The sequence below is a fragment of the Gorilla gorilla genome, chromosome 10 (genome assembly GCF_029281585.2).
Source record: "Gorilla gorilla gorilla isolate KB3781 chromosome 10, NHGRI_mGorGor1-v2.1_pri, whole genome shotgun sequence".
NCBI lineage: Eukaryota > Metazoa > Chordata > Mammalia > Primates > Hominidae > Gorilla > Gorilla gorilla.
This window is the reverse complement of record NC_073234.2, coordinates 123,115,542-123,137,809: the sequence shown is the minus strand read 5'-3', so window position 1 is coordinate 123,137,809 and position 22,268 is coordinate 123,115,542. Positions and strand designations below refer to the sequence as shown.

The window sequence follows — 22,268 nt, the reverse complement described above, 5'->3', positions numbered from 1 at the left end:
GATAGATGACTGTGGTTCTAAGGTTTATGTATTCCAACTATTTTGTGAATGGTTGTGGAGTTTAAACGTAATGATTGAGTAATAGTATCATAAATACTGTTCCTTAGCAGAGTGGAAAGTGTAAAGAATAGAGCAGAAGGTTTATGGAGGAGGACACTCATAAGCTTGTGAAAGTGAAGTTGTAGTAAGAATAGAGAACAATATATAAAGGCAGCATCCTCTCTGCCAATGCAGAAAGAAAGACTATATGAAAAATAAGAAATTAAGAATTTTAAGCAAATAATGTCTGCAAGAATACAATTCTTCTGCCCTTTGAAAGAGCAGGCTGCAAATTGTTTTTGTCTTAAGAATGTGTCCTCAAAACTTGGTTGACCATCTTGTTTATAGTGAAGCAAAAGAGTACAGTGGTGTAGCTGGCTCTGACGCCAGTGTCCTATGTTCATAGCATAGGTCACTGGGGTCAGAGCCAGCTGTACCACCGTGGCCATATTTTGGCTCTGCATAACTAACAGCATTTCAACTCAGTTTCCTCTTACAGTTCAGAATTGGAATCTTTTGGACTTTAGGGCATCATACCTAAATGTACTATCTACTTAATGTAAGGGATAATGTACTTGATTGTTGAAGTAATATGGTGCTATTTTTTTCTTTTATTATCATTTTTAATTTTTTTTAAACAGATGGGATCTCACTGTGTTACCCCAGGCTGGTCTTGAACTCCTGGACTCAAGTGATCCTCCCTTCTCAGCCTCCCAAACTGCTGAGTTTACAGGCATGAACTACCATACCCAGCCAATTTTTTCGTTAGTGTTTCTCTTATGCACTGAATAGGAAACTTGTCCTGTTGGATCAAAAGAAAAAAAATCAGATCTTACTGAAGTCTGAAGAGTGGTGTAAGAGTAGGTATATATGTTAGTGTAAGGAAGTGAGTCTTTGATCAGAATATCTCTATTAGAACCATGCTTCTTACTGGATACATTTTAGTAATTAGCATTTAAATTAAAACCTGGGGCTGGGCATGGTGGCTTACACCTGTAATACCAGCACTCTGGGAGGCTGAGGTGGGTGCATCATCTGAGGTCAGGAGTTCCAGACAAGCCTGGCCAACATGAGGAAACCTTGTCTCTATTAAAAATACAAAAATTAGCTGGGCGTGGTGGCACACACCTGTAGTCCCAGCTATATGGGAGGCTCAGACAGGAGAATTGCTTATACCCGGGAGGCAGAGGTTGCAGTGAGCCAAAATCGCGCCATTGCACTCCAGCCTGGGTGCAGAGCAAGACTTCGTCTCAAAAAAAAAAAACAAAACAAAAAACCGTGGTGGTAATTTAGCCTGCTTGAACTAAACCCATTTGTATTGCTCAAATTTGCCATCTACAGGGTGTACTCTGTGTGACCGCGCCTATCCCTCGGACTGTCCCGAACATGGACCAGTGACTTTTGTTCCTGACACTCCAATAGAGAGCAGAGCAAGGCTTTCTCTCCCAAAGCAGCTTGTTCTCCGTCAGTCAATTGTGGGAGCAGAAGTTGGTAAGAACCTTAGAACTGTAAAACACTATTACATCTCTTCTTCCTTTGTAGGGTAGAGTTGTAAAAGTGGATGTGTATAATTTAGTAATTATTTGGACCAAAAGTCAATTTATGGCTTAAGATTTATGCTTTTATGGAATATTAGTCTTGTCCACTGATGATAGCAATAAATCAAGTCAAAAACTTTATTGGGAAATCTCTCCTTTGTTAGAATCAGTATTGAGTGAAGCAAAAAATCCTAAACTGAGTCTTTGAAGATTTGACTTTTATTCTCATCTGTCTCATCCACTAACAATTATTCTAACAACACATTTCTTAAAACTTAGTTTCTTTTATAGAAACATGGAAAATTCACCTTATGACACAAATTTAGATCAAATGTTTGTAAATTGTATAATGCTCCTTAGAAAAAAGGAATAAAGAATGTAGATTGCCAGGCTTTACTTACCCATATTTGAATTTAGCATGGCTTCTGAGTTACTGTGACATTTCTTTGGAAATATAAAATTAGGTTCATTATTCTTTTAGCTGCAGTTTGGGTGTGAGTCATTTCAAAGCATCAAACAGTTTAGGTAAAATAGAGCAGTGCTTTAAGCACAAAAGATTTTAGAAGTTTGATTTATTTCTATAGTAATTGCTTTATATTTTTACAATAGAATAATGTTTTCTGTTATTTTTTATTTATTTATTTTTAAGAGACTGGGTCTCACTCTGTTGCCCAGGCTGGAGTGCACTGGCCTAACATACGGAGTACAGTAACTCGAGTGCAGCCTTGACCTCCTGGGCTCAAGCAATCTTCCTGCCTCAACCTTCCAAGTAGCTGGGACTACAGGCATGTGCAATCATGCCCAGCTAATTAAAAAAAAATTTTTTTTTTGTAGAGACAGCATCTCACTATGTTGCTGAGGCTGGTTTCGAACTCCTGGCCTCAAGCAGTCCTGCCTTGGCCTCCCAAAGTGTTGGCTCATTATATGTGTGAGCTACAAACTTTTTTATATTTAACTCCAAAATAATGTATTTGGAGAGAAATGGTAAGATTCCCTTTGGATAAAACTAGGTTCAGGAATTCCTGATATTTCTTCTTACTCAGCATTTATTGTGAGCCCTATGTTATCTGTTCATTACATTTTATGTATTTACAGGCTAGGACCCACAAGGCTTAGTCATCTCTGAGGAATGCTAGCATATTGTTTTTTTTATTTTTTTATTTGTTTTGAGACGGAGTCTCGCTTTGTCACCCAGGCTGGAGTGCATTGGCCCTATCTCTGCTCACTGCAACCTCCGCCTCCTGGGTTCAAGCAATTCTTCTGCCTCAGCCTCCCAAGTAGCTGGGACTACAGGCATGCGCCACCACGCCCAGCTAATTTTTGTATTTTTAGTAGAGACGGGGTTTCACCCTGTTGGCCAGGCTGATCTCAAACTCCTGACCTCAGGTGATCTGCCCACCTCGGCCTCCCAAAGTGCCGGGATTACAGGCGTGAGCCACCACGCCCAGCCTACATATTGGTTAAGTTCATTGAAAATAAGATTCTTTGCATGGGTGAAGCACCTCTTTCTTCTGTATCCTGCTGTTTAAATCATTGATTGTGTAGTTGGTGTCCTTCCACTGATAGGTGTATGGACTGGAGAAACCATTCCTGTGCGGACTTGCTTTGGACCTCTAATTGGCCAGCAGAGTCACTCCATGGAAGTAGCAGAATGGACAGACAAGGCAGTTAACCATATCTGGAAGGTCAGTCCTGATGAAACTTTTCTGTGGCTTTTGGCTGTTTCTCTTAGTAAGAGGTAGTTAAAAAGTTATGATAAAGTCAAAATCAGCCAGAACTGATACAGTGTCATTCACTGGTCAGTCATTTATTTCATGTACATTTTTTTTAAATGTTACATTCATCATTCTTGGTAGCCAAATTATAACATACAGCAAAACACCAGCTACTGGAAATAGAGGACAAACTGTTTTTGTCTCTGTTTTGTGAGTTAATCCAATTATTTTAACCATTTAATGCATTTGAATTACTTGTGACAGCTGAGGCCACAGACTTTGTTTATATGATAAAAGTCTTACTTTGTAATTAAAACATTCCTCAAATGTTTATCTTAGGAAATAATTCTGGAATAAGAAGCTAAGATTATTTTTCTAGTTTTCTTTTTTTTTTTTTTCTTGAGATGGAGTCTTGCTCTGTTGCCCAGGCTGGAGTGTAATGGTGCAATCTTGGCTTACTGCCACCTCTGCCTCCTGGGCTCAGGTGACTCTCCCACCTCAGCCTCCCAAGTAGCTGAATTTACAGGCACTTGCCATCATGCCCAGCTAATTTTTGTATTTTTGTAGAGACGGGGTTTCCCCGTGTTGGCCAGACTGGTCTTGAACTCCTGACCTCAAGTGATCCGCCCACCTCAGCCTCCCAAAGTGCCGGGATTACAGGTGTGAGCCACCGCACCTGGCCTATTTTTCTAGTTTTCTAATGAGAGGGGTTAGAAATACAACATTTTCACATAGATATCTATTGGGAATGATGCTTGCAAAATTGAAGTAAGGGGAAAATGGGTCTTGTGATCTTTGGAAAGGTAAGGTACCACTGTCATTGGGAACTTTAAATTTGGAATGCTAGGCCCAAGTGGGAAAATCATGACAAGGGATGATCCTCTGCTCTTAATGGACATTCAGTCATTCATTGCCTACTGTGTGATAGGTGATGAAGACAGGTGGACAGGTAGACTGGTTTTTTGTCTTTTCCAGGCAAAGGTTGAATAATCAAAAACAAAGTCAGTCTCTTCACTGAGCACTAACTGTAGGTCTCTGATGGTCTTTACTGTATTGCTGGAAATAGGGAGAATGTTGAAATGATAGCATTTTGGAGAAGTAGGAATATATTTTCACACTAAGAAAGCTGGGACCTACTGCAAATGAGTAAATGAGGTGATTGCTGGCCTAAGTGTAATGTAGTACTTTATTGCATGTCAGTGCATTTGACATGTGTGCTTGCTTTCTGTTGGCAGGTATACCACAATGGTGTCCTAGAATTCTGCATCATTACAACTGATGAAAATGAATGTAATTGGATGATGTTTGTGCGCAAAGCCAGGTATGAGTAGTCTTGGATGAGAAAAAATAGTTACCATTTAGATGTTTTTCAATAGGAAGCTTTGCATAAAAGAGGAAAGAGTTAAGAATCCAAATTACACCAACACCTGGACATACTTAAAGCCCAAGGCAGCCAGCCATGATGGCTCACACCCTTAATCCCAGCACTTGGGGTGGCTGAGGTGGGAGAATCGCTTGAGGCCAGGAGTTCGAGACCAGCCTGGGAAACATAGCAAGACCCTCATCTCTAAAAAAGTTTTTTTCAAATTAGCTGGGTGTTGTGGTATATGCATGTAGTCCCAGCTCTTGGGAGGCTGAGGTGGGAGGATCATTTGAGCTGAAGAGTTCAAGCTGTGATCATACTATGGTGGTGCTGTTGCATTCCAGTCTGGGTTACAAAGTGAGATTCTGTCTCAAAAAAAAAAAAAAATAAGCACTTACCAAGGAACAATATAGTTACCACTGAATTTGCAAGTGGGTGCCTTTTCTTTATATTGGCTGTTAGTCCACCCCTGAGTTACTGGAGTTAATTCTTGTTTAGCTAGCTAGCTCTATGTCTTTGTCATACTGTTTTTTAAAGACTTCATTTTATTTATCTTGTTTGCTTCCAATAACAGACTGTAGTGTTTTTGACTACAAAAGGTCATCAACTAATATGTTGAAGTAAGAATTCTGTTTCTCTACAACTGCCTTCTCATAGATAGGACGGGAAATTACAAAAACATTCCAGAGGAAATAGTAAATAGTTCTGCCTAAGCTTTCATATAGGATTTTGCAATGGGGGAATGTTGTACTTAGTATGCATTTCAAAATTAATGTGCTTGATCTATTAAATGTGATAGGAACCGGGAAGAGCAGAATTTGGTGGCTTATCCTCATGATGGAAAAATCTTTTTCTGCACCTCACAAGATATCCCTCCTGAAAATGAACTGCTTTTTTATTATAGCCGAGATTATGCTCAACAGATTGGTAAGTTAATATAAGATGTGTTTATAATGAATCTGGCATAGTAAAAATACCAAAGACCAGGATTAAAGTTTTGGTAATGATTTACATGTTAGCTGAAGCAAATCATATACCTTTGTTTGTATAAATGCAAACTATTACTTGTATTTGAGGTGTTAAAATCTGTGAGGTTCTTCACAAGCTGAATGTTATTGACCAAGCAATAATTCATATGATATGGTCTTTTATGATAGGACTTTGGTTTGGGGCATTGAAGTTCCTAAGGCTACTTTTCGAGCTAGCACCATTGAGATATAAATTCATGAAGGACAGCGAAGTCCCTCGGTTTGATTTAACCTGCATATGCTTTCTCTTTGCTGTGCTGTTTCATGATGACAGCTAATGTTTAAGAGTTTGGGTATGCTATAAAACCTAAATATTTTGCTTATAAAAGAGGCCTTATAATCCAGTATTTACCAAGTGCTTTCTTTGTGCCTGGTACACTATTTTATTTTACTTATGTATGTGTGTATTTAGAGATAAGGTCTCACTCTGGCAGGCTGGAGTGTAGTGGTGCAGTCATAGCCAACTATAACCTTCAACTCCTGGGCTCAAGCAGTTTCCTGCCTCAGTCTCCTGATTAGCTAGGACTATGGGTGTACATCACCATGCCCAGCCAATGATTTTTAAATTTTTTTTTTATGGAGATGGGGTCTTGCTGTGTTGCCCAGGCTGATCTTAAACTCCTGGCCTCAAATGATCATGCCACTTTGGGCTCTCAAAGCACTAAGATTGCAGGCCTGAGCCACTGTGCCTGGCCCGTAGTACATTATTTTAGATGCCCTTAGTACATTATTTTAGCTTTATAGGAAGTGGGCAAATTGGAAATTTGGGGAGAAAGGAGAACTGGAAGCAATGATTGTTAATATCAAGAACAAGTTTTAAGATTCAAGTATTGGGAGATAATGAGTAATTTTTTTTTAAAAGGTGTTCCTGAACACCCAGATGTGCATCTCTGTAACTGTGGCAAGGAGTGCAATTCTTACACAGAGTTCAAAGCCCATCTGACCAGCCACATCCATAACCATCTTCCTACCCAGGGACATAGCGGCAGCCATGGGCCAAGTCACAGCAAAGAAAGGAAGTGGAAGTGCTCAATGTGCCCCCAAGCTTTTATCTCTCCTTCCAAACTTCATGTCCACTTTATGGGTCACATGGGTATGAAGCCCCACAAGTGTGATTTCTGTAGCAAGGCTTTTAGTGATCCCAGCAACCTGCGGACCCACCTCAAGATACATACAGGTAAGTTGTGTTGGCCCATCAGAATGGAATTTTTGCAACAATTAGAAAATGCGGTAGTAAAGGCTTTGTAGAGGGATTGTAGGTGGAGTTGAGATTTGATGTCAGAGAAAGAAACCTTCGTGGTTTAACTGAGATTCCTTGGAGGCTGTCACTTCCAGTTATTAGGATGTTCTGCTTTCCAGGTCTCCCCACCATAGTTGGAAGGTGCCTGGGAAAATGCACTTAATAATCAGGAAATTGATCAATGTGTTTGGTCTTAAATAGAAGCTTCTGAGTCTGAGTCTGAGCCTCTCATTAGAGCTCACCCCCCAGTCACCAGCCAGAGCCAGTTTCTCTCCTTTAATATTATTGCTCAATAAATATTGCCACAATTTATTTTTTGAGCTTCCATTTTCTAAATCCCATGCAAACCAACACCTTTCTTTTAGTACTTTTTAAGAAAAAAAAAATTTTTTTTTGAGATAGGGCCTCACTCTGTTGCCCAGGCTGGAGTACAGTGACACCATCTTGGTTCACTACAACTTCTCCCTCCAGGACTCAGGTGATCCTCCCACCTCAGCCTCCTGAGTAGCATGGACTGCAGACATGCGCCACCACACCTGACTAATTTTTGTATTTTTAATATAGATGGGGTTTTGCCATGTTGCCAAGGCTGGTCTTGAACTCCTGGGCTCAAACAGTCTGCTTACCTCAGCCTCCCAAAATGCTAGGATTATAGGCCTGAGCCACCATGCCTGGCCACTAACTTTTTTAAATAAATACTACAAAATAACTGATGGCTTTAGCTTTCTTGTTTGGGTCATCTTTTCTCCAAATCTTCAAAAGTTTCTTCCCCATCCTTTTGTAACAGAGACCTTATGGCCCACAAAGCCTAAAATTCTATCTATCCTTTAAGAGAAGGTTTGCTGACCCCTTAGAGGAATCTTATTTTTGCATTCTTGGAAGGATTTTGTTTCATCCCTGGTTTTGAGGCAATATTATATGTTTTAAAAAGATAGAAAACTATAAAATCTATCTTGTAAAAATATGTTTCCCTATGGACAAGTCCTAGAATTCATGAGTTTTTTTTTTTTCTTTATGTTTGTGTTAGGGCATTAGGATTATAAGTCATTTTTTTCAAGTTTTATGTATCACCTATACATTTTTTAAAAATACATATTTAGGTCAGAGGTCCTAAAGGAGATCAAGTTAATTTACTAGCTTTAGTTGCAGAATATAAACTCAGGAGCTCTTGAGTGGTCTCACATAGACAACCCTAGAAAGTAAAGTGCTGCTTACCAGTCAGCTCTGTTTCATTCCTGCCTCTGCTGCATGCGCATATGTGTGCCTGTGTGTCTTGGGGATGCCAGCAGTTGTTTTCTTCACGGTGTAATACTTTGGGCTGATTGCAGGTCAGAAGAACTACAGGTGTACCTTGTGTGACAAGTCTTTCACCCAGAAGGCTCACCTGGAGTCCCACATGGTTATCCACACTGGAGAGAAGAATCTTAAGTGTGATTACTGTGACAAGTTGTTTATGCGGAGGCAGGACCTCAAGCAGCACGTGCTCATCCACACTCAGTAAGTTACCCTGCAGCCAAGACGTTGTTCCTCAGGTGGTGAGCCTTTGTGTGGCTGCAGCCCGCCTGCTGATTGAAGGGCTGGGGAGTCCTGGCTCATCTGTTTCATGCCTTGGTACCATAGTAGATGCCTTCTGTGTTCCATGTAGCCAAGCCAAGGTTGGAACACTTTTTTTGGTGTTATCCTGGAAGATTTCAGTTGTTGGCTTTCTTTTTCTTACTTTTCACATGTACTCTTTTTTCACATCTACAAAAACCTAGAGACAAAAAGGACTGTTGACTACAAGTGGTTGCTTATAGTTAGACGATAGTGTGCATGTGAGAGAGTGATGGAGTGAGAAGAGTAAGAGTCAGCAGCCACATTATGGAGAGCCTTTGGTCCTATTAAGAAAATTCAATTTCATTCTAGAAATAATGGCGAGACACTGAAGGATCTGCCAGCCCCTGCCATTTTGGAACTGTTCTGTTTGTGTGTGTGTGTGTGTGTGTGTGTGTGTGTGTGTGTGTGTGTGTGTGTGTGTGTCTGAATTGCAGTTAAAAAAAAAAATCGTTATCTTAACTGTTTGTAAGTGCCCAGTTCAATAGTGTTAGTTATATTCACATTGTTGTGCAAGCACTATAGGATTTTAAGGAAAGGAGTGTCATAGTGACATACCCATTCTGTTAATACAAAGATTACTTAGGCAGCTGAACAGAGGATGATTGAGGGTGGGGAAGCCTAAATATTGGAAGAACAATTAGGAATTTATTGCATGAATCCAAGTGTAATTAAATGTCTAGACTGCATTAGTCACAGTGGTCATAGAAAGAAGAGATGGATTTTGTTGTCCTTAGCTTTTAACAAGTGTCAGAAGAGGAAGAAAATGTTTTCAGCTTATGTTATGGAAATTCTCTTTAGAAGTCTTACCTTCACTGAAAACGTTATATTCTTAATGTAGAATTTGGATAAACACTTGGCTTTGATACCAGTTCTTCTGTCTGCTTCCTCATCACAATGCAGCCTGAGATGCTAAACAGCCAAGGAGCCTGGATCTACATTCCTAACTCTCAGAAGGACATTCTAAAACAAAGACTTCTTTAGTTCCATTGCTAGCGTGAAATTTTACAAAATTAGACAGAAATTATCAAATATTACATCAAATTGTGCAATATTGGAGCCAAAAGAGATCCCTGGATCATCTAGTCCTAACATCCTGTCTAGGCAGCTCAGGTTGTGATAATAAAATACCACAGATTTTGTGGCTCAAACAACAGGGGAGAGACACAGTGAGAGAAGGCAGTCATGAGCAAGCCTGGAAGAGGGCCCCCACCAGAACCCAGCCAGGCTGGCACCCTGATCTCTGACTCCAGCCTCCAGGACTGTGAGAAAATACATTTCTGTTGAGAGAATGAAAGAGAAAGAATATCAGAGTTCCAATCTCTTCTCATAAGGACAGTAATCCTACATCATGGAGTCCCCATCTTCATGACCTTATCTAACCCTAATTGCCTTCCAAAGGCTCCACCTCACACTGGGTGTTAGGGCCTCAACATGTGAATTTGGGGTGAGGGGGGGACAAATATTTGTCCAGAAGACTGCCCATTATAATTGCCTGGAAAATGTGAAAAACAACAATTGGTGCTAGGACCCCATCCATGGGAATTCTAATTTAATTGGTCAGAGTTAGAGCTCTGGCCTTGGTATTTTAAAAAGCTCCCCAAGTGATTCTCATGCCCAGCCAGGGTTAAGGACTGCTGACTTCATCCACATGCAAGATTGATTTCCACAATGTCTCTGGCAAGTGGATATATTGGTTCTTAAAGATCACACAATTATAGTTTGAGGAAAAGTTTTGCTTGAATCAAGTCGATATCAGCCTCTGTCCTTTCATTTTACTTTTGCTTAACAAATGTGGATCTGGACTCCTTTTCAGGGTGAGAAGATATGGTAAGCCTCTTTGCCAAACTTTCATGGGATAGAAAGAAGGTTTTGGACTGTCAAAACTTAAAGCTGGTATAAGTCATTCTTATAAGAAGCACCGTTCCCTCAAAATGGTTTTGAATGAGGCTTTAGGCTTCCTATGGAGATCGTTGGTAAAATTTTCAGATGCTTGTATTTTTACTTTGGGGCATTTCAAAGTGGATATAGTAGTATTAGCAGTCTTTTTATTTATCTACTTAAAAAAAAACAGCTACAGCCCTAATGCCAAATGCAAGAGGAGTTCCCCTCCTAGTGTCCCCCGAGAGTGGAAGGGTTGTGACAGAACCTGGCTTTGCCCTTCCTATAAGAAAGAGGAAGTGAGCAGAACAGTGATGTTTACTCCCCAGGTCATCTTGTCTCATGGCTTTAGATACCGTCGTATGATTTATGTCTCCACCCTCATACACCTCACCGTCACTCAGCGGCTCTGATGCTGGATGTTCACTAGGCAACTTAAATCTAATGTGTCCAAAACTCAACCCAATATTACCCCACGAATTTGATTTCCTCCAGTGCTGAGCAGCTCATTAAATGGCACCACCATTATTCACCTCAATGGTCAAGCCAAACACCTTGAAGTAATTCTCAACTCAGTTTTTCCTTCCATCCTTCATTCAACTCTCACCTTGTCCAGACCACCAGCTTTTCTTCTATGGATGGCTTCAGTAGCCTCCCAGTTGATCTCCCTGCTACTACATCCTGTTTCTCCTCATCTACTCCGCAACACAGATGAACACACATACACACAGTTTTCTGTCCACAGTGCCAGAGCAATCCATTTCAAATATAAGTCAGATTGTGCCTGTCTCCACTCGTACGTCTCTGGTGGCTTTCCATCATATTTGTGTTAAAAGCTTTTTACAGCAGTCAGAAGGCCCTTTATGATGTAATAGTACTTGGCTACCTCTCCCGTTCACCTTTTATTACTTTTCATATTCTGCTTTGGCCACTCTGACCCTCCCCTTGCTACTCCTTGAGCATACTAAGCACATCCAGTCTCAGGGCCTCTGCCTTAGAAACTTCTCCCTCCAGATGCCTGCATGTCTTCCCTCCATTCAGGTTTCTGCTCAAATGTTATCTCCTCAGGAGGGCCTTCCTTGACTATCTTATCTAAAATAGGACCCCTTCACTTTTACCTGGCTTCGTGTGTTTTCATAGTCTTTATTGCTATCTGATATCATGTTACACATTTGTTTATGCTATAATCTGTCCACTTAGAATGTAAGCTTCATGAAAGCAGGGACTTAGTTTACCCACATCCCATAGCCCTAGCATCTAGAACAGTGCCTGGCATAATTAGACACAGTAAATATGTGTTGAATAAACATCTAAAAACCATCAGAGTAGAAGATGAAAAGTCAGACTTTTGGTAGGGGTTTTGTTGTGGCCTTGGGCAAGTTCCTTAGTTTTTATGCACATGATGTTTCCCATCTGCAGAATTAAGAGGTTGGATTAGATTGGTGGTTTTAAAACTGCTCCAGGGAATTCCAAGGATTCTTCAGTGCCATCTGTTGCTAGAAGAGGATGGGAGAAATGCTAAGGAAGCCAGGCTTCAGAACACCCGACTGCACCCTCTCACTCCTTCCAGGATTTTATTAATAACCTGCTTTCATATTGGGCTTTCATAAAGACATGGGGTTCAGCTACTCAAAAAAAAAAAAAAAAAAGTTAAAAAATTCCTGGTCTGTGTGATCTCTAAGGTTCTTTTCAGCTCTGAAATGTCTAGGCCAGGGTTACTCAAACCTTGACATTATTGACATTTTGACCGGGTTAATTTTTTGTTGTGGGGCTGCCCTATGCATTGTAGAATGGTTAGCAGCATCCTTGGCCTTTTCCTACTAGATACTAATTATACCACCCCTCCCCAGTATAACAATCAGAAAGGACTCCAGACATTGCCAAATGTCCCCATAGAGGCAGTCGCCCCTACTTGAGAACCACTAGTCTAAGAAAAGGACAGAAAAATGGCAATTCCATAAAAGTGGCATCCAGGGAATACAAATAACGGTGTAATGAGATACCATTATGTACTGGCTAATTGGCAGACATTTTCAAATTTGAGTCTTCCAGCTGAGAATATGGGACAACCAGAACCGTCAATGATGGATGTGTATATTGAAACAACTACGTTGGAAAACCGTTTGTCATTATCTTGTAAAGTTGAAGATGTGCATATCCTTTGATTTAGCTATATAGTTCTTGGGTATGTGCCCTAGAGAAACATGTATTGCAGAGCACCATACAAGTATAAAAATGTTCAAATGCCAGGTGCAGTGGCATGCACCTATAGTCCCAGGTACTTGGGAGGCTGAGGCGGACAGATCACTTGAGCCCAGGAATTCAAGGCTGTAGTGCATGATGATCACACCTGTGAATAGCCATTGCACTCCAGTCTGGGCAACATAGTGGGACCCTGTCTCTAAAAAATAATAATAAAAATTTTAAAAAATTTAAAAACGTTCATAGCACTTTTGCTTGTGATAATAAAAAACTGGAAACCACCAAAACATTCATTAGCTAGAGACAAATCCAGTACCATAGATAAGTTGTGGTGTATTTGTATATTTGTAAATAGTATACAGCAGTGGAAGGGAACAAACAACTGATACAGCAGCTTGAATGAATTTTATGAGCATCATACTGAGAGAATGCAGCAAGACAAAAGAAATATATATAGAATTTACATAGAATTCGAGAATTTACATAGTATTCTAAAACAGGAAAAATGAGTCTACACTGTTTTAAACTATACATGTTTTATGAGTCTTCTGTATATCACCTATGCAAAAGCCTGATTCAGAAGGATAGAGCTGCTCTGACAAAGGCCTGCGGCTATGAAGAATAAGTGTTGCCTCAGTTGTTATTTGTAACCCCAAATCAAATGTTTTTTCTTGTGTTCCTCTTAGAGAACGCCAGATCAAGTGTCCCAAGTGTGATAAGCTGTTCTTGAGAACAAATCACTTAAAGAAGCATCTCAATTCTCATGAAGGAAAACGGGATTATGTCTGTGAAAAATGTACAAAGGCTTATCTAACCAAATACCATCTCACCCGCCACCTGAAAACCTGCAAAGGGCCCACCTCCAGTTCGTCAGCACCAGAGGAGGAAGAAGAGGATGACTCAGAAGAGGAAGATCTAGCAGACTCTGTGGGGACAGAAGACTGTAGGATTAACAGTGCTGTGTATTCAGCGGATGAGTCTCTTTCTGCACATAAATAAAAGGAAAAGAAACAAGCTATTTTGGATGAAAATGCAAATGGAAAAATACATATAACCAGTTATCTACTATAATGGTTTTTATATAAAATGGTTCCTGATTTATTTTCAGCCAGTAATCAAAACAGACTGGGAATGAATAAAGCACTTACAGAAGAGTATCCTAATGAAAACAACTTTAAAACAGATTGGGAAAACTGAGCATGTGTCCTATTTTAAGTGGTGGACTGGGAGGGAAGTGTCAACTTCTGAGGTCTTTGTTTTCATGATAATCTGGGAGATGCATTTATGCCTGAATCAAAGCTGCCTTCTGCTCAAACAAATCAGATTTATTTCACATTCTTCCATTATTCCATTTTCCTGCTGGTCCTCTGACTTGGTAACATTCTAAACGGTCCTTGCCCCATAGCCATCCTGATTGCTGATAGTGTTTTATGCAGACTCTTGTGACTTATACTCACCACAGAATGGATTGGGACACAGCGGCATAAGTGTGCTACTTGGCAGCTAGTAAGTTTAAAGCAGGACCTGCCTTAACTGCTCCTGGCCACTTGGGAGTTTAGGGTAGATCTTGTTTTCCAAAGTTTCGGCAGGTGCCTGGAGGGCAAATAAAAAAGCAGCAGTCAGTCAGTAGTCAATGATGGAGAGAACAAGAGGAGAGATGCCTGGCCTCTGCCCAAGAAATTAGCTTTGATGGAAGCCTGAGCAAGTCACCTGGTTATTGTAACGTGGAGATCTTTGTAGGTTTAGACATGGCTCTCTGTCTCCAGTAAACATCCAGCCATTCAGACAAAGGGGGCCTGGAGATACAGAGAGCCCAAATAATGCCTGCTGGATTGTCTCCTGATGAGTACATGTGGACTCATCTGAGGAAGGGAAGGAAGGGAATAATCTTTTATGTTTCATTTACCTTATGAAAAGTGTTAAAACATTGCCAACTCAAAATAACATTATTTAATGCATGTGCAAAGTTAGGTCTTCCCAGTTGTCTCAGTGCGGAGGAACCTCATCAGAGAAGCATGGAAGATGCCAAAGGATTTTTGGAAGGTAAAGAAGGCTGAATAGTGACCACATGGGCCTGTTTTCAGGGTCCCAGCTTAGTTAAGTCACCCATGCACCTGGTCATTGTGTCTCCCATGCACATCCAGCGGTTTTCAGAAGCAGACCCACCCTTAAGTTGACAGGATTGATGGAACATGCTCTCCTGCTCAAGGCACAACCTCTGGGCTGGAGTAGAGGACTCTGGTGGGAAGGTTTTGCTGCTAATGTATTTATGGAATGAATGTATTTCATTCAAATCTGTATTCCTCTAGGAAGGATTAAAATTAAACTTTTTTAAAATACAGGATTCCTCTGGTAGTCTCGTTTCATGGAGGAAGGAGATGAGTGAGTCTTCTAGGGAAAGTCAAGTACAATTTGAATCTTTCTGAGGTTAGAAGGAGAGAGCATTTCTAGAGTATTTCAGCTTTTGAGATCATATTCTTATTGTTTCTGCTGTTAGTACTTAAGACAAACTGTTTCCTGTGCTTCCAACCCTCTTCTGCCCTCTTCCTGCCTAAGGTATGCCTTTACTCTGTTACCTCCTTGGAGAAATGTGGCAGGTCTGCAGTGGAGGGTTGGGGGATGTGTTGCGGATGGTTAGGGTTGGCTGCTGACACTGGGTCGTGACGCCTCCCTCAGGGCAGCTCTGGTTCCTAGGGCAGCTTCAAACTCAGCCTTTTGCCAAAGGCATCCAGCTGGCTGGTTCCCCCATTCCCAGGAAACCACTGGTACTGGGACTCTAAGCTCCCTTTCTTCCTTTATCTCAGTAGCACACACTGGGTTCATTTCCTTCATTCCCAAAACTGAAATGATGCCCAAGATAGTTACGCCTAGTGTCAGAGGAACACAAACAGCAGAGGAAGCTTGGAAACCTTTTTAGTGAAGATGTAGTTGTTAGTGCTTAGTATTTACAACTGTCTCTCCATTTTTTTACCTCTTAATTTTAAATTCTAAGTCATTTTCACAAGATGAATAAATAAGTAAGTGCCCTTTGACATGAATGTTTTCAGCCTTTTCTGCCCATTTTGGGTGGCCTTGCTGCTGTTGAGTAAATGGTCATGGTGAGAGGCAGGATGTGTATGTAGGCTCTGGAGCCCTGCAGAATGTTCTCTAGTGTGGGCTTTGCTGTGTGATGAAGGTTTGTAACCTTGGCCAAGTTATGTAAGCTCTCTATGCCTCTTCCCTTAACTGTAAATGGAGAGTATTAAGAGTGCCGCTTCATTATACTGTTTAGATGTTAAGTTCATACGTGTCAGTGGCTCCCACAGTGCTCAACATAGAGTAAACAGTAGCTGATATTCTTTAGTTTCCCATTAGTCTACAGTTTTCATTTTAACATAGGTTTCTACACTAAAAAAAATTGACATAGAATATCCAAGAAGCTCTAGATTTTAGTAATATAAATAAAACTGGAATAATTTGAGTTTTCAAGGCCAAAGCCTATAAACTAGTTCAGAGTATTCTTGTAGCTCACTGTATGCTTGGCATTTCCTTCTCAGAAAGGTCAGTGGCTCATAATCCTGGCATTTTTGTTGTGCTGAGATTCTCAGAGGGCAAAGAGGTAACAGGAAGTAGAGTCTTCGTCAGCCTTTTCACGCTTGACCTGTGTCCCCGCTTTCTAGTAAACATTCCTTTACCTGTGTCCCAAGAAGCATAAACATGCCAGAGGCTGTCAGCACCTCATCAAGTATGTAAACTTGATGATCTGATCACCAAACTTGGAGGCACACACTAAGGAATGACATATCTCCATATACACAAGTGATTATGGTCTGTTACAGGTGAACACACCGCCCCCTGCCAACACCACCAGATTCATATGGTGAAGTCCTAACCTCCAGTAATCTCAAAATGTGATTGTAGTTGGAGATACGGTTTTTAAAGAAGGAATTAAGTTAAAATGAAGTCCTTAAGTTAGGACCTAACCCAATATGACTGGTGTTCCTAGAAAAAGAAAATTTGGACAAAGCCTTATACAGAGGGAAGATGATGTGAAAACAGGGAGAAGACATTTCCAAACCCAAGGAAAGAGGCCTGGAACAGGTCCTTCCCTCACAGCCCTCTGAACAGTCCTGCCATTGCTTTGATCTCAGACTTCCAGCTTCCAGAACTGGGAGACAATACATTTGTGTTTAGTCTGCCCGGTCCGTGGCAATTTGTTGTGGCAGCCCTGGCAAACTAAACAGTCTAACCAGATATACGTTCTTGATAATGATTGCTTAAAGGGGAGCAGCTTCCAGTATAGTGACTTCAGTTTAACTCCAGCTTTACAGATTAGCATGAGCAATATAAAGGCAGGCACCATTTCTAGTGGTGTATATTGCCGCCAGCAAATTTCCCTACTACTGAAAGGGGTGAAACCACTCCTTAACAGCTTTTTTGCTCCTTAGCTTTTCTTGCATATGCACATTGAGGATCATTAGGCACTCAGGCCTGTGTAGTCCTCAGACAAGGAGAGTGTTCTTTTCAAAAACCATTTATTAAGTGCTGGTACACTTTAAGGCATTGTAGGGGGAACAGAAAAATAACTAGGGCTCTGCTCCTGCCTTTGGATACAGGTGATCTGCCCGCCTCCGCTTTCCAAAGTGCTGGGATTACAGGCATGCGCCACCGTGCCTGGCCCAGGCTACAAGTCTTTAAAGGAAATCACATAAACTCTAAACTATTCCATTTAGACAATGCATATTTATATCCACAAGTTAGGGAGCACATGGAAAGCATGCTTTGTTCTTTGTGTTTTCTGCCCCCAGCACCTGCCTCCTCACCCTGCAGCACATCTTATGCTGCTACATACTTGCTGAGGCTCAGGCTGGGCATGGGCTTTGGGGTTGGGCAAGCATCAAGATCAGTTTAGGGCCAGATTTGGGAAAGAAAAATCACCTAAGGTGAAAGTCACTTACTTTGGGAAATTTTACTTCTTGAATGATCTATTAATTGGTCAATAGACACAACTTCTGGCCCCTCTTAGCTAGCACTGCCTAGGCCGTTGTGACACATTTGCTTGCAAATATGCTTTCTAGTGGTAGTAGTACATTTTAATTTATAGTTTTACTCCTCATAGGGCATTATAAAAGTAGGCTTTACCCTCATTTGTCTAGATGTCGAAAATGAAGTTCAGAAAAATTACACTTTTTACACCTGTAATCCCAGCACTTTGGGAGGCAGGTGGATCACTTGAAGTCAGGAGTTCCAGACCAGCCTGGCCAACATGGTGAAACCCCGTCTCTACTAAAAATACAAAAATTAGCTGGGCATGGTGGTGGGAGCCTGTAAATTCCAGCTACTCAGGAGGCTGAGGCAGGAGAATCACTTGAACCCAGCAGGCGGAGGTTGCAATGAGCCGAGATTGTGACACTGCACTCCAGCCTGGGTAACAGAGCGAGGCTCTATCTCAAAAAAAAAAAAAAAAAAAAAACAGTTTGTTGCATTTCATATTCACTGATTTGCTGCCTGGGAGCACTTTTTAAAAATGCCTGTATTTCTCTTCCATGGCTCTCTTCCATGTTAATCTACGTGAAACATTATTTAGACGCTGCTGCTGTTCTGACACACCTCATTTCAGGATGCATCACACTGCTGCTTACACTTAGTTGCATATTTGCACTGGGGTTGTGGAATCTGTTTTTTATAAGCAAAGAACACCTTTGTGGGTCATTGCTCTTAGTTGATTAGAGCCAACTACCACTCAGTTATGACAAGTGAATTATTCAAAAGCATGTGAGATGACATAATATTCTGTTAAGGGACTTATTCCAAGATGCCTGACCCAGATGTGCTGTGGCAAAAAGAAAGGGAGCCAGGCTACGTTGCATCTAAAATTCCCACCGTGCCAGTGTGCAAATAGTATGTTTCATAGCAAGAGAAAAGCAGGATGGTCTATTCATCCAGCATTGTTTGTTTCTTTGGGAAAGGAACACGTTAGACTTTAAGGGCTGGAGAAGTGTGTATTTAAGGAAAAGCAATGGCTTGTGACCAGGAAATTCGATTTTAAGCTGAGAAGTAGCCATTTGAAAGAAAGGAAGAGAAGTCGAGTAACTTACTTAAGTAAGTTTATTATATGTTAAGTGCTTTAACTTCACAATAACAACCTTGTTTTAATATCTTTAATATCTTTGTTTTACCGAGGCCACAGAATGTCCCAGAAGTTAATGCAGTTACTGAAGTGTGAGATTGGAAAGTAAGGCCTCCTAGCTCTGCATTCGATGCTTTTTCTACTGTATTCTGTGGCATAGAGTTATTAGCATGATTACGGAAAAGTCATCTAGCTTGGGTGGCTCAGTACTCTCATTTTGGTGGTTGATAATAATCAAGTTTTTTAAATTGATTAGTAAGACTTGAGAAATGCCCTGAGACTACGTATGTATGGTTGCTTGCTATGAATGCTGGGAAAAGACATTCTGAATATATCAAGTGGTAAGGCATCCCAGTTAGCTAGATTTTTGTAACACAAAAAGCAAAATCCTATTACTTCATACTAAATCTAACAAGGGGCTGGGCACGGTGGCTCACACCTGTAATCCCAGCAATTTGGGAGGCCGAGGCGGGTGGATTTCTTGAGGCCAGGATTTCAAGATCAGCTTGGCCAACATGGTGAAATCCCATCTCTACTAAAAATACAAAAATTAGCCAGGTGTGGTGGTGCATGCCTGTAATCCAGCTAGTCAGGAGGCTAAGGCAGGAGAATCACTGAAGCCCAGGAAGTGGAGGCTCCAGTGAGCCAAGATCACTCCACTGCACTCCAGTCTGGGCAAGGGAACGAGACTCCGTTTGAAAAAGAAAAAAAAAAAATCTAATGAGGGAGACTACTAAACAAGTAATTACAAAATTTTAAAAGGAGTAAGACAAATTACATTGTAACACAGCAGGGGTATCTTATGCAGGCTACGGAGATGAGGGGAGGCTTCTCAAAGGAAATGACATTTTTTTTTTAAATTATACTTTAAGTTATAGGGTACATGTGCACAACGTGCAGGTTTGTTACATACGTATACATGTGCCATGTTGGTGTGCTGCACCCATTAACTTGTCATTTACATTAGGTATATCTCCTAATGCTATCCCTTCCCCCTTCCCCCACCCCACGACAGGCCCTGGTGTGTGATGTTCCTCTTCCTGTGTCCAAGTGTTCTCATTGTTCAGTTCCCATCTATGAGTGAGAACATGCAATGTTTGGTTTTCTGTCCTTGTGATAGTTTGCTGAGAATGATGATTTGCATCTTCATCCATGTCCCTACAAAGGACAGGAACTCATCCTTTTTATGGCTGCATAGTATTCCATGGTGTATATGTGCCACATTTTCTTAATCTAGTCTATCATTGATGGACATTTGGGCTGGTTCCAAGTCTTTGCTATTGTGAATAGTGCCGCAATAAACATACGTGTGCATGTGTCTTTATAGCAGCATGATTTATAATCCTTTGGGTATATACCCAGTAATGGGATGGCTGGGTCAAATGGTATTTTTAGTTCTAGATCCTTGAGGAATCACCACACTGTCTTCCACAATGGTTGAACTACTTTACAGTCCCACCAACAGTGTAAAAGTGTTCCTATTTCTCCACATCCTGTCCAGCACCTGTTGTTTCCTGACGTTTTAATGATCACCATTCTCACTGGTGTGAGATGGTATCTCATTGTGGTTTTGATTTGCATTTCTCTGATGGCCAGTGATGATGAGCATTTTTTCATGTGTCTGTTGGCTGCATAAATGTCTTCTTTTGAGAAGTGTCTGTTCATATCCTTTGCCCACTTTTTGATGGGGTTGTTTGTTTTTTTCTTGTAAATTTGTTTGAGTTCATTGTAGATTCTGGATATTAGCCCTTTGTCAGATGAGTAGATTGCAAAAACTTTTTCCCATTCTGTAGGTTGCCTGTTCACTCTGATGGTAGTTTCTTTTGCTGTGCAAAAGCTCTTTAGTTTAATTAGATCCCATTTGCCAATTTTGGCTTTTGTTGCCATTGCTTTTGGTGTTTTAGATATGAAGTCCTTGCCCATGCATATGTCCTGAATGGTATTGCCTAGGTTTTATTCTAGGATTTTTATGGTTTTATGTCTAACATTTAAGTCTTTAATCCATCTCAAATTAATTTTTGTATAAGCTGTAAGGAAGGGACCCAGTTTCAGCTTTCTACATATGGCTAGCTAGTTTTCCCAGCACCATTTATTAAATAGGGAATCCTTTCCCCATTTCTTGTTTTTGTCAGGTTTGTCAAAGATCAGATGGTTGTAGATGTGTGGTATTATTTCTGAGGGCCCTGTTCTGTTACATTGGTCTATATCTCTGTTTTGGTGTCAGTACCATGCTGTTTTGGTTACTGTAGCCTTGTAGTATAGTTTGAAGTCAGGTAGCATGATGCCTCCACCTTTGTTCTTTTGGCTTAGGATTGACTTGGCAATGCGGGCTCTTTTTTGGTTCTATATGAACTTTAAAGTAGTTGTTTCCAATTCTGTGAAGAAAGTCATTGATGGGGATGGCATTGAATCTGTAAATTACCTTGGGCAGTAATGCCATGTTCACAATATTGATTCTTCCTATCCTTGAGCATGGAATGTTCTTCCATTTGTTTGTGTCCTCTTTTATTTCGTTGAGCAGTGGTTTGTAGTTCTCCTTGAAGAGGTCCTTCACATCCCTTGTAAGTTGGATTCCTAGGTATTTTATTCTCTTTGAAGCAATTGTGAATGGGAGTTCACTCATGATTTGGCTCTCTGTTTGTCTGTTATTGGTGTATAAGAATGCTTGTGATTTTTGCACATTGATTTTGTATCCTGAGACTTTGCTGAAGTTGCTTATCAGCTTAAGGAGATTTGGGGCTGAGACAATGGGGTATTCTAGATATACAATCATGTCATCTGCAAACAGGGACAATTTGACTTCCTCTTTTCCTAATTGAATACACTTTATTTCTTTCTCCTGCCTGATTGCCCTGGCTAGAACTTCCAACACTATGTTGAATAGGAGTGGTGAGAGAGGGCATCCCTGTCTTGTGCCAGTTTTCAAAGGGAATGCTTCCAGTTTTTGCCCATTCAGTATGATATTGGCTGTGGGTCTGTCATAAATAGCTCTTATTATTTTGAGATACGTCCCATCAATACCTAATTTATTGAGAGTTTTTAGCATGAAGGGCTATTGAATTTTGTCAAAGGCCTTTTCTGCATCTATTGAGGTAATCGTGGTTTTTGTCTTTGGTTCTGTTTATATGCTGGATTACGTTTCTTGATTTGCGTATGTTGAACCAGTCTTGCATCCCAGGGATGAAGCCCACTTGATCATGGTGGATAAGCTTTTCGATGTGCTGCTGGATTCGGTTTGCCAGTATTTTATTGAGGATTTTTGCATCGATGTTCTTCAGGGATATTGGTCTAAAATTCTCTTTTTTTGTTGTGTCTCTGCCAGGCTTTGGTATCAGGATGATGCTGGCCTCATAAAATGAGTTAGGGAGGATTCCCTCTTTTTCTATTGATTGGAATAGTTTCAGAAGAATGGTACCAGCTCCTCCTTGTACCTCTGGTAGAATTCGGCTGTGAATCCGTCTGGTCCTGGACTTTTTTTGGTTGGTAAGCTATTAATTATTGCCTCAATTTCAGAGCCTGTTACTGGTCTATTCAGAGATTCAACTTCTTCCTGGTTTAGT

At 40.7% G+C, this 22,268-nt stretch overlaps 1 protein-coding gene and 1 long non-coding RNA gene across 7 annotated transcripts in view; one reads left to right on the top strand and one right to left on the bottom strand.

Moving 5' to 3' along the window:
- The window catches only part of PRDM4 (PR/SET domain 4), a 52,352-nt gene that overhangs the window by 13,477 nt on the left and 16,607 nt on the right, over nucleotides 1-22,268 (top strand). For 3 of the 5 annotated variants that reach the window (XR_008670584.2, XM_063694278.1, XM_055358958.2), the window contains exons 6-11: nucleotides 1,381-1,530; nucleotides 3,144-3,262; nucleotides 4,528-4,613; nucleotides 5,455-5,582; nucleotides 6,546-6,860; nucleotides 8,252-8,420. Coding sequence is in view for 4 of the 5 variants with exons in the window: in XM_063694278.1 (XP_063550348.1) it covers nucleotides 1,381-1,530; nucleotides 3,144-3,262; nucleotides 4,528-4,613; nucleotides 5,455-5,582; nucleotides 6,546-6,860; nucleotides 8,252-8,420 (967 nt within the window). In the remaining variant the exon portion in view is untranslated. Of the gene's footprint in view, nucleotides 1-1,380; nucleotides 1,531-3,143; nucleotides 3,263-4,527; nucleotides 4,614-5,454; nucleotides 5,583-6,545; nucleotides 6,861-8,251; nucleotides 8,421-13,285; nucleotides 14,944-22,268 lie in introns of those variants that run through there. The other 2 variants (XM_055358957.2, XM_004053824.4) reach the window with 1 other exon arrangement.
- LOC115936463 (uncharacterized) lies at nucleotides 701-12,022 on the bottom strand. Of its 2 annotated transcripts, none has more exons than XR_004071942.3 (4): nucleotides 11,005-12,022; nucleotides 9,327-9,796; nucleotides 8,139-8,676; nucleotides 701-841 (listed from the first exon to the last, which is right to left on the bottom strand). It is a non-coding gene; the product is annotated as an uncharacterized lncRNA (long non-coding RNA). The 2 variants fall into 2 exon arrangements; XR_010129411.1 differs by having other exon boundaries at nucleotides 9,327-9,479.